At 42.4% G+C, this 15625-nt stretch overlaps 1 protein-coding gene across 1 annotated transcript in view; it reads left to right on the top strand.

The window, feature by feature from the left end:
- Positions 1–10458: 10458 nt before the first annotated feature.
- The window catches only part of CDC73 (cell division cycle 73), a 92342-nt gene continuing 87175 nt past the window's right edge, over positions 10459–15625 (top strand). Inside the window, exons 1-2 of the mRNA XM_079921873.1 lie at positions 10459–10762; positions 13224–13329. Of these exons, the coding sequence (XP_079777999.1) occupies positions 10632–10762; positions 13224–13329 (237 nt within the window). The 5' untranslated portion in view covers positions 10459–10631. The remainder of the gene's footprint in view (positions 10763–13223; positions 13330–15625) is intronic.

The raw sequence follows: 15625 nt of genomic DNA, 5'->3' as shown, positions 1-15625 counted from the left end.
CCGGCGACCGCGACTCGGGCGAGCCCGCCCCCGCCCCCGCCCACGCCCACCGGCCCCGCCCCGCCGGGCTGCCGGCGCCGCCATCCGCCGGCCCTGCCCCTCTAATCGTCCCTGCCCCTCTAACCGGCCCCGCCTCCTCCCGCGGTTCCACCCCCGTTCGACGGCCCCGCCCCTCCCCACCCCGCAGAACCCGCCTCCGCCCACCGGCCCGGCCCCTGCTAGCCCGCCCCGCCCCCGCCGGCCGGCCACGCCCCTCCGGGCTGCCCGCGCGGGCGCCGGTCTCTCTGCGCGGCCGGCGGCTCCTCCCTGTCTGGGCGCTCGAAGAGCGGGGTTCCGCGAGTCCCCGCCCACTTGGGAACAGTTGTCGGAGTCCTTGCTGAGGCCTCACCTGCCGGTCTCAAGGTTCATCCAAGCCCCGCACGTGTTCCTTTTAGGGTTAGGGACGCTCATGAAGGCTCACAGGCACGTGGAGATAGTTCTTGGGGATTGTGGCCAACATTCTGACAAAACGGAGAAGAAAAATAATGAGTGTTCGACACGGAATCAAAGTGCCTGGGATGTTTACATAGGAAGGCAGCGTCAGCGCAACTTCCTATCGGACAGGTTTTTGTGTTGGTGAAATCAGAGCCTAAAGGTGTCATCTCAAAATTCGGCCGTTGATCGAGAACTCATATAAATCATGCGAATATTGGATTTTAGAAAAAAAGCCATCCAATTTAGAACGTTCATTCCAAAGAAAACAAAGATTGTGTTTTCAAAATAAAATTAGAAAATAAAACTTAAAATAGCCTAGGAGTGTTCCCTATGGCTTTGAGTGCTGCTAATGACAGGATTGTGTCAGTCACGGTAATAGTAGCCCTTTGTGCGTGACTGTATAAGAAGAGGCGGGTCGGCCTTTATTTACTGAGGACGTTGAAATCTGTTTAGGTCAAAGGTCAAATGGTATGTCTAAAATTCTAAACAATTATTAGAAAAATTCAGACCTTTTTTGATCCTTCATGCTCAATTAGCTAAATTTAAGATTTAGTTCTGAGAGTTCTTTCCCTACTTTCAAGTGGGCCATGTTTCATTACTTCATAAAAGGATGAAAATTGATTGCAAAAACAAATACCCCAAAAGGTGTAAAGTCATTCTTCATAAATCCAAAATTAAATTTAAAAATGAAGATATGTTGTTATCTACAATGTTGTGTGGTTTTGTGTTTTTGGATTTTTTTCATCAAAAGACAGCTATTTAGGAAATTTACTGTATTTTTGTTTTGTTGTAGAATTTTCCCTTATTGTCTCCAATTGTGTATTGTGAGGTGAAACAATCATGTCACAATTTAATTTTAATATAGTATAGATGGCCTATGTTAAGCACAGAATTCACTGGACAGATTTTTAAAAAGGGGTTCCCAAATGAGAGTACTTCAGACAAAAGTGTTATGCCTGAATTAAGCATGATATATTCATCATCTTCAACTGCTTTGTACTTCTTTGGGTAGCTACAGAAGTGTCGATTTTTGGTCATAATTGTGATGTCTGCAATGATACATGAAGATGTGGGCTGTTCATTTATGTGTGAACATAATGGGGGATGGCCAGTATAGGTAGATCAAGAATATATTGGTAAATACAGCCTTAGGAGTTCTACAATTTTTTTTCAAGATTCAACATAGTATCAATTAAAAGAATCGACATATCTTTGAATGTTCTTTCAAACTCGTTTTTTATTCTTTAAATTGTCAGTTAAAGCTCACACATTGTGTTTGACATCAAGAGCAGGGTTTTCCGCTTCCTAGCGTTGAAAGTCGCTCAGATCAGTAAATGATGAGATCTTCTACTTGAAAGGGCCTTCTGAGAGGTTCTCTAGAGTGGGTCCAACCTGTGGACCTTAGACATCTAGGAACCTTGGAAAATGCTTCCTCCAAAGAAACTTTAAAAAGAGCGTGATTGTGAGCCCTCAGGGATCAGCTATTGTATTAGTTGTCTCAGGGCTGTTGTAGCAAATTCCCACAGACTTAAAGGACAGAAATCTATTCTCTCACAGTTCTGGAGGCTAAAAGTCCGAAATCTGGCAGCGCTGTGTTCCTTCTAGAGGCAACTATAAGGGGGAATTCATGTCCCTCCTCTTCCACCTGGTGCTCCAGGTGTTCCTTGGCTGTGGCCACATCTCTGCCTCCTTCTTCATGTCTCCTTCTCTGATAAGGACACTTGTGATTAGATTTAGAGCCCAGCTGAAAGATCCAGGATGATTTCATCTCTAGGTCCTTCACTAAATTACATCTGCAGACTCAGTTTTCCAAATAAGGTGACATTCACAGGTTGCAGGGATTTGACCTCCACATTTTGGGGGGAAGGACCATTTTTCAACCTACCACACCTAACACAGACTAGAGAAAACCTGATATTTCACTGAAGTCTTGTGTATTTGTTAAAATCCTGTGAATTTTGCATTATGGTCATTTTCTGGATTTGTTTTCCTATATTACTTCATCCTTTATTCGGTCAGCCTCTGTTCTGGATGCACGATACAGACAAGTTTCCTGCCCCATAGGAGATAACACTATCTTTTCAACAAATTTTTGAACGCTGTAAAGTTGTAAACGGTGTATAGTTCATGGTTCACAAAGATGTGTCATATTTTTACTTTGACATCACTGGTAAGTACTCCCATTTGAAAAGGTAAAAACAAACTTATGTGTGCCCATGCATTGTCTTAGCCTGAACAATGTCTCCCCCTTGTGTTTTTCTCCCAAATAGACTGCAACTCTAAAACCACGTTAGTTTAAAACCATGACTGAGATTCATTGTAAGCTTTTGGGCATTATAGAGTTTCTCATTCAACAAGTACAAAAAGTACAACACATTATTATTTCACAGGAAAGCTTGAAAAGGACTCTGCTTTTTCAAACAACACCCAGTTTTCCAATGCTCTGACATCAACTGGATGTTCTACATTTCAATTTAATTCTGGCACTAATTACGCGGAGGTGGCACAGACCTCAAACGTCAAGGGCTCAGTCCTACAAGACTGCTTCCACTTCAGACACCAGCCACAAAGGGGGTGTCCAGGCTGCCCACACTTCTGCCTGGCCAGCTACAAATTTGGGTGTTACTACGACCTCACCTCAAGTTCAATAATTGACTAAACAAACAAACGAAATGCAGGAAAGCACTGTACTTACAAAAAACAGTTTTATTCTGAAGGATACAAACCAGGAACAGGTCAATAGAAGCGATGCCTGGGGAGTGGCTGAGGGAAGGTTGGGTGCAGAAGTCCAGCACTCTCGCCAGGAGCACCAACCTCCCAGCAAATCAACCTGTTTACCAGCCCGGAAGCTCCCCGAAATCTTGTCATTCCAGAGTTGGTATCAAAGTTCCATTGCATGGGCGTGGCTGATTGGATCACTGACTTGGTGGGACTCAAACTTGTCCCTTCCATTGAGATGTGTGTTTGGGGGGAAACACTTCAACCACTCAGGAAATTCCAAGAGTTTTAGGAGCTCTGTGCCAGGAACCAAACCGGGGACAAAAGCCAAATATATATATATATTTTTTGATACCACAAGGACCTATGTGATCTTTTTGGAAGAACCCAGGGATAAGCCATAATGAATGGGGATGTCAAATGTTATTTAAGTTCTTAAACTAGTTCAGGTTCCTAATTCACGAATGAAATGAATAAGAAAATACCTTGGAGAGGTAGATTAGAATATCCACCAGCATAGTAAGATGGGAAAGAATTATGTCAAGATTTATTCAGAATTTTTAAGTGTCAAACTGAAAGATATTTAAATGCTCTGAGCCCAGAGAACAGGGGAAAGAAAACCAGATAGGGAGGATTTTATAGCTATATGGAAGACTTGGAATTCCTTAACCAAGTATGCCCTGGACATACTTATGAAGGAAATGAAAATTATATCATGGATTAGGGAAACTTTTGTTAAAGAATGTGGTACCTCTACCACTTCAATTTGCTGAAGAATTAGCATCCAGTGGACTCTAATGAAAATATTTATTTAGCTTTTATTTTTTGTCAAGCACTTATTAACTTCTATATCATTTCTAAATCCCTATATGTGTGTTCTTAAGTCTCTGGGTCAATAGACTGGGAATGACAATAACAAAAATATTTTCTTTTGAAGTGTGAGCAAATTGTTTTTAAAATCTTGGGTGGCTTTACAGATATAGAGGACCAAAGTTTTGGTTACCGATGGGGAGGGGGAAGCGGGGAGGGGCAAGGTAGGGGTTGAGGATAAGAGGTACAAACTACTATGTATAAATAGATAAGCTATAAGGATATGTTGTACAGCACAGGGAATATAACCAATATTTTATAGTAACTATAAATGGAGTATAACATTAACAATTGTGAATCACTACATTGTACACCTGAAACTTTCATAATATTGTAAATCAGCCATACCTCAAATGAAAAAAGAAAAGATCTCGGGTAGTCTATAAGCCTTGCACTAGACAAATTAATACCTCTGATTGCCATCTGGTGTCGAACAAACAGCATTTTGTGATAGATGTTTCCTAACCTTTGCATTCTGAAATGTTGTCTTTTCTCTCTATCTCCATAGAGGTCACTATTGCTTTGCCCTGTCCTATTTCTTTCCTTAAGAGGAGGCTGAACTTGTATTGCTACTGAACTCCGGTTCAGCTGCTCGCTGCTCAAAAGTCAATAATCCGAGAGGCAAGTGTCACTAGAAAGGCAAGGTGCTTTAATTAGAAAAGCCAGCAATCTGGGGAGAAGGTGGACTCGTGTCCAGAAACCAACTCCGAAGATTCTGCTCAGTCATGATAGTTTTTAAAGGGAAAAATGGGGGAAAGAATCTCAGTGAATCATCAAGGCAGGAGGTTGGGTTCTGTATCATTCTCCTCTGTATGCAGACTGGCTGACTCTCTTTTCAGACGTTATCTTGCCCACATGATCTGCCTGCAGGATTCCTTAGGAGGCCTTTGTGGGGAAAGAGCTAATCATTCTTTAATTATTTAATTCTTCATTCTCACTTCTTTCTATCCAGGAAGAGAATTGACAGGTTAGGCAAGGCATGGCGTGCTTCAGGAGAGCATAAGTCAGGAGTTAGGTTAAATTGCCTAGTGATCTCATTCTTATAATTAGGTTCTTTGAAGGTTAGAGAGGAACAGAAGTGGGCAAACAGGAAAGGGGCAGAAGAGCCGCTTTCAATTCCCCACTGTCAAACATCATTCCATTTCTATAGGGTTGGGGCAAAGGTCCATCTTCTGTAACTCCTTCATGCTGACATAGGGCACCATTTTTTCAAGTGGAAGATGTCAACATTGGTCTGTAGCATCTCTTTGCTGACGATTTAAGTTGCCAGCTTACATATATGGGCAGAGAAAGCTACAATTATTTTGATGCCCACAAAGATACAGATTATTATGAGCAATAATTTTATTCCCATGCTCTTGAGGCCAGTTCTTGGAATTGTGCTGGCCATAGATTCAGTACTGCTCAAGTTGGAGCAGCTTATGTCATGTCCTCTGGTGGTAGTTATAGTACTTGTAAAACAACTCAGAATGTGCATCAGACACCGAATCTATGACTCTATTGTCCTAATCATTAGGACATTAACTGCTCGAGTCTGCTCCTTTGTGACCTTGGGAAGCCTGGGAGACTTCAGCTTTTCTGCAAACAAGAGGCAAAGAACATAGAGAGGCTTTTGTAACCCTTTTCTTTTTCCTTGAATTGTATTTTTATCCTTTCTTGGAATCCACGCAAGACAATGTAGGCAGAATTATGGACGGAAAAAGTTTTCTGAAGAGAGGGCAGAGTCAATAGTAGCAAAAAAGGACATTAGTGAAGGAGTGAGAACTTACAGATACTTTGATTTGCAAGACGAAAGATATTGTTACCTTTCAAGGAACAAACTCTCATGAATGGTCGTGGTAGTAGCAGAAATCAGATTAGAAGTGACTGACAAAGAGACTGACTATGAAGTTGTGGATGGAGCAGGACCAGGTGATCTGGACAACTGAGGTGAAAGGAAGAAGAAAGAAGGTAAAGGGGAAGGTGAAGGAGAACAGAGAATTCCCCAGCAGTGCTGCAGGTCTGAGCTAGAAGGAAGGGACCTGAGGCCTATAGAAGGCTACCGTTGTCTTCCCTTCAACCCTCCACTGAGTAACAGAGATCAAGGTGCCTGACACTCTCCAGGGTGCTAAGGAGGTTAGCAAACAGCACTTTGAAGAGCGGAAAATAACTCACATTTACTGATGTGTCAGATACTGCATGTGAGTGATTCACATATAGAAACTCATTCGGCAAACAACAGCTTACTTGGGAACTCCAGCTGACCCTTGAACAATGCTGGGGTTAGGGGCGCTTCACAATCAGACATCCCTGCAAGTAAGTCATAGTTGGCTCTCCGTAAACTTGGTTCCTCTGTATCCAAGGTTCTGCCTCCGAGAACCCAACCAACTTCAGATCGTGTAGTACTGTAGTATTTACTATTTAAAAAAAAATAAATTTATTTATTTTTTATTATTTATTTATTAATTTTGTCTGCGTTGGGTCTTCATTGCTGCACGTGGGCTTTCTCCAGTTGCGGTGAGAGGGGGCTACTCTTCGTTGCGGTACGCAGGCTTCTCATTGTGGTGGCTTCTCTTGTGGAGCACGGGCTGTAGGCACACGGGCTTCAGTAGTTGTGGCGTGGGGAACTTAGTTGCTCCGCGGCATGTGGGATCTTCCCAGACCAGGGCTCAAACCCGTGTCCCGTGCATTGGCAGGCGGATTCTTAACCACTGCGCCACCAGGGAAGCCCTGTAGTATTTACTATTGAAAAAATAAATCCATACATAAGTGGACGCATGCAGTTCAAACCTGTGTTGTTCAAGGATCATCTGTACTTTACATATTTTTTCATTTACTGTTCTTAGTCACCTTATGAAGCAGGTATGTTCTTACCTTTCATTTTACATATAAAGAACCCAAAGCACCAAAAGTTTAAGTAACTTGTCTAGAGTTATACAGTTGATAGGTTGGGCTTTTAATCCAAGTAGTCTGAAACCAGAGCCCACAATGGAATATTTTTATCTCTAACTAGTAATGAAAAAAGGAAGGGCAAGTAACATGACCAAGGCTACACTTATTGGTGACAGACTTGCAGTTTGATCCCAAGTCTCTCCAATTCCAATATCACCAACTTTCCACTATGATATGAGGGCCAAGCACAGAACAAAGACCTGTTCACCTGTTTGTTAGATTTGTGTAAATCTAAGAGGGCACCTGAGGTGGGCACTGTCAAGGCAATGGTAGTGAAAGAAGTCAGTCTAGCCCTCTGTCCACTCACAGACAAAGAGAAAGGCTGTCTTTGACATCCAGGATCTGCATCCATACCAAAAGCAAGGCCATGATATTCTCCTGTTAAATATAAATAATTTCACAGGGCACCAACTTCAGATCACTCTGTGACCATGATGGATCAAGACAAAACAAGACCACTCAGGAATCATATCTTTTTTTTTTTATTTTTTTTTGTGGTACACGGGCCTCTCACTGTTGTGGCCTCTCCCGTTGCGGAGCACAGGCTCCGGACATGCAGGCTCAGTGGCCATGGCTCACGGGCCCAGCCGCTCTGCGGCATGTGGGATCTTCCCGGACCGGGGCACGAACCCGTGTCCCCTGCATCGGCAGGCAGACTCTCAACCACTGTGCCACCAGGGAAGCCCAGGAATCATATCTGAACACACATCCTAAAATGACCACTACTGGGGTCATCACAGTTTGCTAGTTACAGTTTCAGCCTCACTTCATTCCTCTCACCTTCGAGATAAGGTTGCATCTGGACCTTGACTGTTCTCATACAGCCTTTGAGCAAAGAACGGTTTTTAACATTTTTAAAAAGTAAAAAAATAAAAGAAAATAAAAATAAAGAACAATATGTGAGAGAGACCATAGTTCACCTGCAAAGCCTAAAATATTTTCCATCTAGCTATTTACAGAAAAAGTTTGGCAATCCCTGCTTTGGAGAAAATTAAGATACACAGTCATAAGTTTACCTTTGCTTCCTGACAGGATCCAAAGAAGAGCAAAGCTCCACATCCTTAAGTGTTTCCCCAAATTACCTAACACCAGTCCCAAAGCCTATAATAATCCTAACACCCTCTTACAGAGATACTGCACAGATACACATAATGTATGGTCTTCCTTATAGCAAACAGTCAAAAAGCCCAACTTTGTTTGACCAATAAATGTATCAAGAACAACAGCCAGCAAACTCAGACCAAATCCCATCTGTGGCCTGAAAGCTACAAGTGATTTTTTTTTTTTTTTTTTTTTTTTTTTGCGGTACACGGGCCTCTCACTGTTGCAGCCTCTCCCGTTGCGGAGCACAGGCTCCGGACGCTCAGGCTCAGCGACCATGGCTCACGGGCCCAGCCGCTTCACAGCATGTGGGATCTTCCCGGACCGGGGCACGAACCCGTGTCCCCTGCATCGGCAGGCGGGCCCTCAACCACTGTGCCACCAGGGAAGCCCTACAAGTGATTTTTGTAAATTGAAGGATTGTTTCAAATCAAAAAAACAAACGAAGAAGAATATGTAACAGAGACCATATATGTCCCACAAGCGCTAAAATATTTATTATTCAACCCTTAACAGAAAATTTTGCCAACTCCTGGTCAAGGACTGGGAAGGGTCTGAGATTTTATTGTACTTGAAAGCTGACAAGTTAATTTGTATCAGTTTCATAGATGATGACAAAAGACATGAGATTCCTGGATCAGAAATGAAGGATTTTATTATTGAAAACAGTGGCTAGGGCTTCCCTGGCGGCCCTTTGACTTCCTTGAACTCATCTATACATTTATTGATTTAACATTTTTTTAAGGGGCCAACAACGTGGCAAATAATGTACAAGACACTCTGATAGGATGACACAGGTCTATTGTCATTTAGTTTTGTAGGGGAGGCAGTCAAGTAGTACTGGGTGCTCTGATACAAGTATAAATAGAGTAGATAGTGCTGGGGATAAATAAAAAACGTTCTTTTTAACCTGAGTGTTTGGGGTGAAGTTTAGGAAAATACGATAGTAATGGGAACATTTGCAGAATATCCAAAATTTCTCAAATTCAGTTGCAAAATGGCTAGAGAGTGTATAGAAAAATGAACCACAGGCTTCCCTGGTGGCGCAGTGGTTGAGAGTCCGCCTGCCGATGCAGGGGACACGGGTTCGTGCCCCGGTCCGGGAAGATCCCACATGCCGCGGAGCGGCTGGGCCCGTGAGCCATGGCCGCTGAGCCTGCGCGTCCGGAACCTGTGCTCCGCAACGGGAGAGGCCACAGCAGTGAGAGGCCCGCGTACCGCAATAAAAAAGAAGAAAAAAATGAACCACATTCTTCTATGTATGTCTCTGTAAGGCAGTTAACGAGAATCGAGTCTTTTCAAAGCAGGTAACAGAATTTGGTTATGTCAATCACAAAGTTGCCTTCTTTTCCTTTCTGCTTATAGTAAGAGAAATTTAAAAAAATGGCCTATGGGATATGTTTCAATTAAGGTAAACAGGCCACAGTATATTGAATTTCTATCAATAAATTGAGTTCGTGTTCTCTAACTTTCCTATCAGCATCTTGGAAAGGAGCCATTTAAATGTAGCCCTTTGGGGTTCGCGGGGAGAAGGGGACAGGATGGAAAAAGTCACCACCCAAGGAATTGAGGGGGAAGATCCAACATTTATGATATTTAGATGATTTGCTAGGTGCTTTCACCTTCTTATACTAATTCCATTTTCTCCATTAACCAATTGATGCTGTGAGAAGGTGTGTAACTTGCCCAAGGTCAAAAGGCAGCTAACAAACACCAGTGCCCGGGATTGATCTCCACTGGACGCGGTCTTTTCCACTATGCGAGTCCACCAAAAACACGTAATAAAAAACAACCCCCAAAACAACCCCCCGCCAAACCCGTCCCTTCAAAGGGGGCTTAATCACTAAGACCTAGAGGCCATTTGCTAGGCGGGTCCGATCTAGCTGGGAAGGTAATCCCAGTTCTGCAAATCTCTCGCCAAACTCCATCCTGACTAAAGGAGAGACCCGAGAGCCACTGGCCACACTCCAGGTGGGTCGCGGAGCACCCAGTGCGCCCTCTAGAGATGGAGGTTTCAGACCCTCCACGCAGGTGCGCGCGCACCTGTCGCCTGCCGCGTACGCGCCGCGCGGGGCGGGAGGGCGAGGATGAGTTACGTGCTCCGCGCGCGTGCGCCGGGCAATGCGCCCTGTACGTGCGCCGTACGTGGGCACGGCGTCCCCGCGCTCCGAGTTTCGGGACGGGATTCGGCCCCGCGCCGAGTGGGAGTCTGGGAGGGGCGTTTCCCGGGCGGGCGCGGCGCCTCCTGGCGGCGGGCGGCGGCACTGGGGGCCCTGGCGTCGCGAGATCAGGCGTTCTCCGCGGGCAGTCCGCGGCGGGGCCTTGCCTGCTAGCGCGGGGTCCTCGGCGGCCTGGGTGGCTCGTTCCTCAGCTGCTGTCGTAGGCGCGGACCGCTGCCAGTGCGGCTGCAGTTGGCTCGCGGCGGCGGCGGCGGCGGCGGCGGCGGCCGAGGCGGGGGTTGAGGCGACAGGCGAAGAGGGCGGCGGGCGCGGCGGCGGCGGCGGAGCCCGGGGCGGGCGGCAGCGAGGGGGGCGAAGATGGCGGACGTGCTCAGCGTCCTGCGACAGTACAACATTCAGAAGAAGGAGATTGTGGTGAAAGGGGACGAAGTGATCTTCGGCGAGTTCTCCTGGCCCAAGAATGTGAAGACCAACTACGTGGTTTGGGGGTGAGTCCGGCGCGGCCGGGAGCGGGGGGCGGCGGGGCAGAGTTGGGCGCCCCCGGGCCCCCTCTTTCCGAACCCCTCCCCCCGTTCCCTTTGGGGATGGAGGAAAACCGGTGCTCCGGAGAAAAAGTTTTCCCAGGAGTAGAAGTTGCACTTGTAGGTGAGGAGGGAGCTGGAGGAGAGCTGTCTGCAGCGGTCCATCCTCTGAGCGTCGGGGGAGGGTGCTGTGGCGGTTTGTTTCTGCCCGTGTGTGCCGAGTGCTGGCTGCGTGCATAGGTGTAGAAAGAATCGCACCGCCGGGTGCCCAGAAGTCTCTTTTTTGTTCTTTAGTTGTTCCTTTCTCTACGCGGCTGCTCTGTAACTGTCTCTGCTGGCCCCTTGCAGCTCCTGATCTGTTCTTTCTCCTTTCCCGATTCCCTCAAGCAGAGAGAAGGGAACCAACTCTGAAGTTAGGACGGGAAAGAGATTCGGTGACTTTGGAAGAGTAGTCAGAATCTGTTGGAGGTGAAGGCAGGAGTTTCCTCAGGGAGAAGGTTACTGCTGAAGTGGAGTAATGGGAAAAGTAAATGGGAAAAGACTCTGAAAAAGAATATAGATATATACATATGTATTACGGAAAGAGAGAGAGAGAGATGTCTGATCATCGTTGGGGGCCTTTTGAGTGATGTCTCTCTCAGTGGTGTTTCATTTGGATAGCTGGAAACCTGGGCCAGAACTTCCATACTCATTTTGTTTGATTGAGTGGGAGCAGTGTGCTTTAGGAAGAGTTGATGAAAAGCTAGGGGAAGTTTAGTTGGTTGGTTTTAATTTTTTTATTTTTTATCTTTTGTCCTCGAGGGCTTACGATTTAATTAGCTTTGTGAAATGTTGATGGAGAAATCATTCTGAGTTTTCTGTGTTTTTTCTCTTCCAGAAGGAATTTGCCCAGACAGAATTGCATTTGATTGGGTTTTAAAAACAACTTTTAAGAGTTTGGGGAAAAGAACTTGATTTGGGCAGTGCCAAACTAGAAGAGGTTAGGAGCCCTCTGCCCCGCCCATAAGAGCTAGGGGCTGATTGGGTTTTTAACTGATTGGTTTTTCTTTAAAAAATGGCTGAGTACTCGAGGCTGTTCAATCTGAGAACTAGGAAAAATTGTGAGGAGCTGGGTCGGTGCCTCAGAGGAGGTTACCTCGATGAGAGTAGAGGAGATAAGACATAACTTGATAAGAATCTCATTCCCGCTCTTAAAAGAGCAGTCACTTCTACCTGGGGGTGTTAGGAAAGGTTTCATGGCCGTGTGTTTGGCATATAGACATGCTACAGATTTTTCTTGAATAAGTGAATGAACAAATGAATAAGCTTTAAGGAATGGTTAGGAATTCTGAGGGTGAAATGGTGGGTTTGGTGTTCCAGGATGAGGGAACTGTGTGGTTAAAGGCATGAGAGCTGGAAAGGAAATGTTTTGACAGCCATTCAGTGAAGCAAGTAGTGAGAAAGGAGTGCTTAGAATAGTAGATTTCAAACTTTCACAGCAGTGTATCACACCAATACCATCATTTTCATTTACTGTTATTCTGTGTGCATATGTAAATACACACATGTACATAACATTAAAAAATTTATTCTTATTGAATGCAGTGCATTCTATTTTTTGTTCTTATATATCATAAAGAAATACCAGGTTGTGACTCATATATTATATTTCACAGTACAACGATTGATAAGTGGTGTGTGGTTTGAAATATATTGATTTAGAGGAAAAGTGGAAACAGAGGCTAGAAAAGTAGGTTTGGGGCTGTTTGTATTGGGCGGTATTCAGATGAATTTAAATAACACGTTGATATTTCTAGATGGAGAGAATGTAATAGGGAGGGTGGGATTGGACACTAACATTTGTTGAGCAAGTAATAGTATGTGCTTGCAATGATAGAGCTTGCACTCCTAGACGACATTGTTTTATTACAGGTAGAATTAGTTTTGGTTTTACATCATTGGCTTAATTTGAGGGATGTCATAAGACTCAAATGTCTGAAATTAATTGTTGTGTTGAAGAGCGTTGTTCAGCAGTATCTTACTTAGGAGACAGGATACATATCTTGGAAGTTTAGCACAAGTCGTAGTTGTGCTTCTTTTAATCAGGTTGATTGTTTTTTCTTATGGATCCTGGCTAACTGATTAGGTTTCTCTCTCTATTGACAAAGCCCAGAACCTAACTGGGCCAAATTCTAAAAAGTCTGTAGTAATAAAGTATGAATATGGTGTGCTTTCCTTACTTCTTGCTTTTTGTCACTATCTACTTTTGTGTTCCTTTTGCCCAAATGACAGTTGCACTTACTAAATTTCATACTCTACGTGTATCTTTGTTAGCTATGTTAAATCCATCGTTGGATAGCAAAGTGAGTGTAGATAAATTAATACATATGATTAAGCTGAAGGAGTTATATTAGAATTGTGAGTAAAAATCTTGTCTTAATCATTTCAGGACTGGGAAGGAAGGCCAACCCAGAGAATACTACACATTGGATTCTATCTTATTTCTACTTAATAATGTGCACCTATCTCATCCTGTTTATGTCCGACGTGCAGCTGTAAGTAGAATTCATTTAAAAACTCTTTTGATTTGATAGTTGGTATCATTTGGTGTGGATAACTTCCGTCATGGGTTTTAGATCAGAAGAATGAAAAGTTTGTTTGTATCTATATGAAAGTCTCCTGGAGGGTCAAAATTAGATAGATCACTGTGATTTATGCATATTTTTTAAATCTGTGAGTTTTTTACATGTAAGATGTGAGTAATGTTTATAACAACAGAAGTTTCAAAGCTGTTTGTAGGGATGTTTTAAAAAATTTATGAGCCTGTGGAAGGACCTTGATATTCAGAAATCTAGTTTAATTGCAAGGAAAAAAAATTTTTTTGGCATCAAAAAGAACCAAGTTTAGTAGACAGCTTTTTAAAATGAATTTTTAATCAATTTTATACACTTTTTTCATACTTAATTGATAAATTCATTTTCAGATGCTTGAAAGATGCCTGCTTTCTGCATCTGAGTGTATGAACACTGCTTTTCTGAACAAGAAATATATATTTAGTGTCAAGTATGTGTTGAAAAAAGTAATATGTAGGGTGAAACTATTTAAGACTTTGGAAATAGATAAAATATCAGCATCTCGCTTTATAAAGCTATGTGAGCTCATATTAGATCTTTAAAAACTGAATCAGGCACTAATTAGAATGTTTTGTTGGATAAGTCCATTCATTTTGGGGTAATAAAGATAATCCAGACACTTGGTATAGGTTTAGATTACGTCTCTGGGGAATGGCTGTAGTACGTAACTGATTCTGTAATTGTTAACTGTGAGCCCTAGGACCTTTGGTCACGTAAGATTTAACTATTATATTTCTTAAATATTTGACAGATCGAAAGGGCAGAATTCTAAAAGTCTAGGGTTCTACAAATTTTGTTTTCTCCTAACTCCTTTGTATTATTTGCTCTTTCTTGTGAGCAGACCATTTCTGAAATGAGTTTTTCCTACTCATAGCCCCTATTTTAGTGTGAATAGTCTCATACTTTTTTTTGTTGGTGATAACGTATATATAATTCATTAGTGACCAAATGATGAAGTATGTTATAATACTTAGACACAGTAATTTAAAGAAAATCAATTCAGATATTTTAACTATTTATGATATTCCATGTAGACTAGTTTTTAAAAACAAGCACAAAAAAAATCGGTGGGCTCTTGTTTATACTCATCAGCAGAAATTAAATTTTAACCTAACTTCTTAAAAACAGATTAATTTTAAGTGATTAAATGTAGTTTATCTCTGTCATTGAGGAGCATGTGCAGAATGTTTGCTGCAGTGAAGTATAGTCAGTACTCAATATAAGATAGTTAGCCAGGGATATTAAGGGTTCTTGTTCATTGTTGCTTATATAAAGTAACAAAGGGTTTATAACTGTATAATCCCGTAACCACATGTTTTTCCCGTACTCTGCTGTCCTTAATTTACATTATAAAAATGGTAGTGAAAATTGTGGTAATGATAGAATTCATTGAATTCATGGCCCAAGGATAACTTGGTGCCTAAAGTATACAGTTTTATTTGTTTTGCTTACCTCTTTACAAATTGCTAATATAGGAGATTAAAGGAAAACTACTCATGTAGCACAACAGATACATTTTCCAGATTTAATTTTTCAATTTTTTTCCCCTGATTACAAAATTTATACACACTCAAGGATAAGAAAAGAGATACGTAATGTAGAAAGTAAACAACTGTCGTTAACATTTTTCTGTATAGTCTCCTGATTTTTCCCCTGGGCCTAAGCAACACATACCTATTTTTTTTAATCATTTTCTTTTTTCTGTTTTTTAGTTTAAATGTGGTCAATATACAGTAATAAAATATTTTCAGGTGTACAACATAGTGATTCAACATTTATGTACATTGTGAATTAATCACCACAATAAGTCTAGTAACCATCTGTCATCATACAGAATTTTTGCAGTATTATCGAGTATATTCCTTGTGCTGTACATTACATTCCCATGACTTAGTTATTTCATAATTGGGTTGTTTGTTTTTTTGACGTTGAGTCATGTGAGTTCTTTATATAGTTTGGATGTAATCCCTTATTGGATTTATTGTTTGCAAGTATCTTCTCCCATTCAGAAGGTTGCCTTTTCATTTTGTTGATGGTTTCCTTCATGGTGCAAAAGCTTTTTAGTTTGATGTAGTCCATTTTTTTATTTTGTTGCCCTTGCCTGAGGAGACAAATCCAAAAAAATATTGGTAAGACTCATGTCAAAGAACACACTGCCTATGTTTTTTCCTAAGAGTTTTATTGTTTCTTAATTCTTACATTTAAGTCTTTAATCCAT

This window comes from Stenella coeruleoalba (genome assembly GCF_951394435.1).
Source record: "Stenella coeruleoalba genome assembly, chromosome: 1".
NCBI lineage: Eukaryota > Metazoa > Chordata > Mammalia > Artiodactyla > Delphinidae > Stenella > Stenella coeruleoalba.
This window is presented reverse-complemented; position numbering and strand designations above follow the sequence as displayed.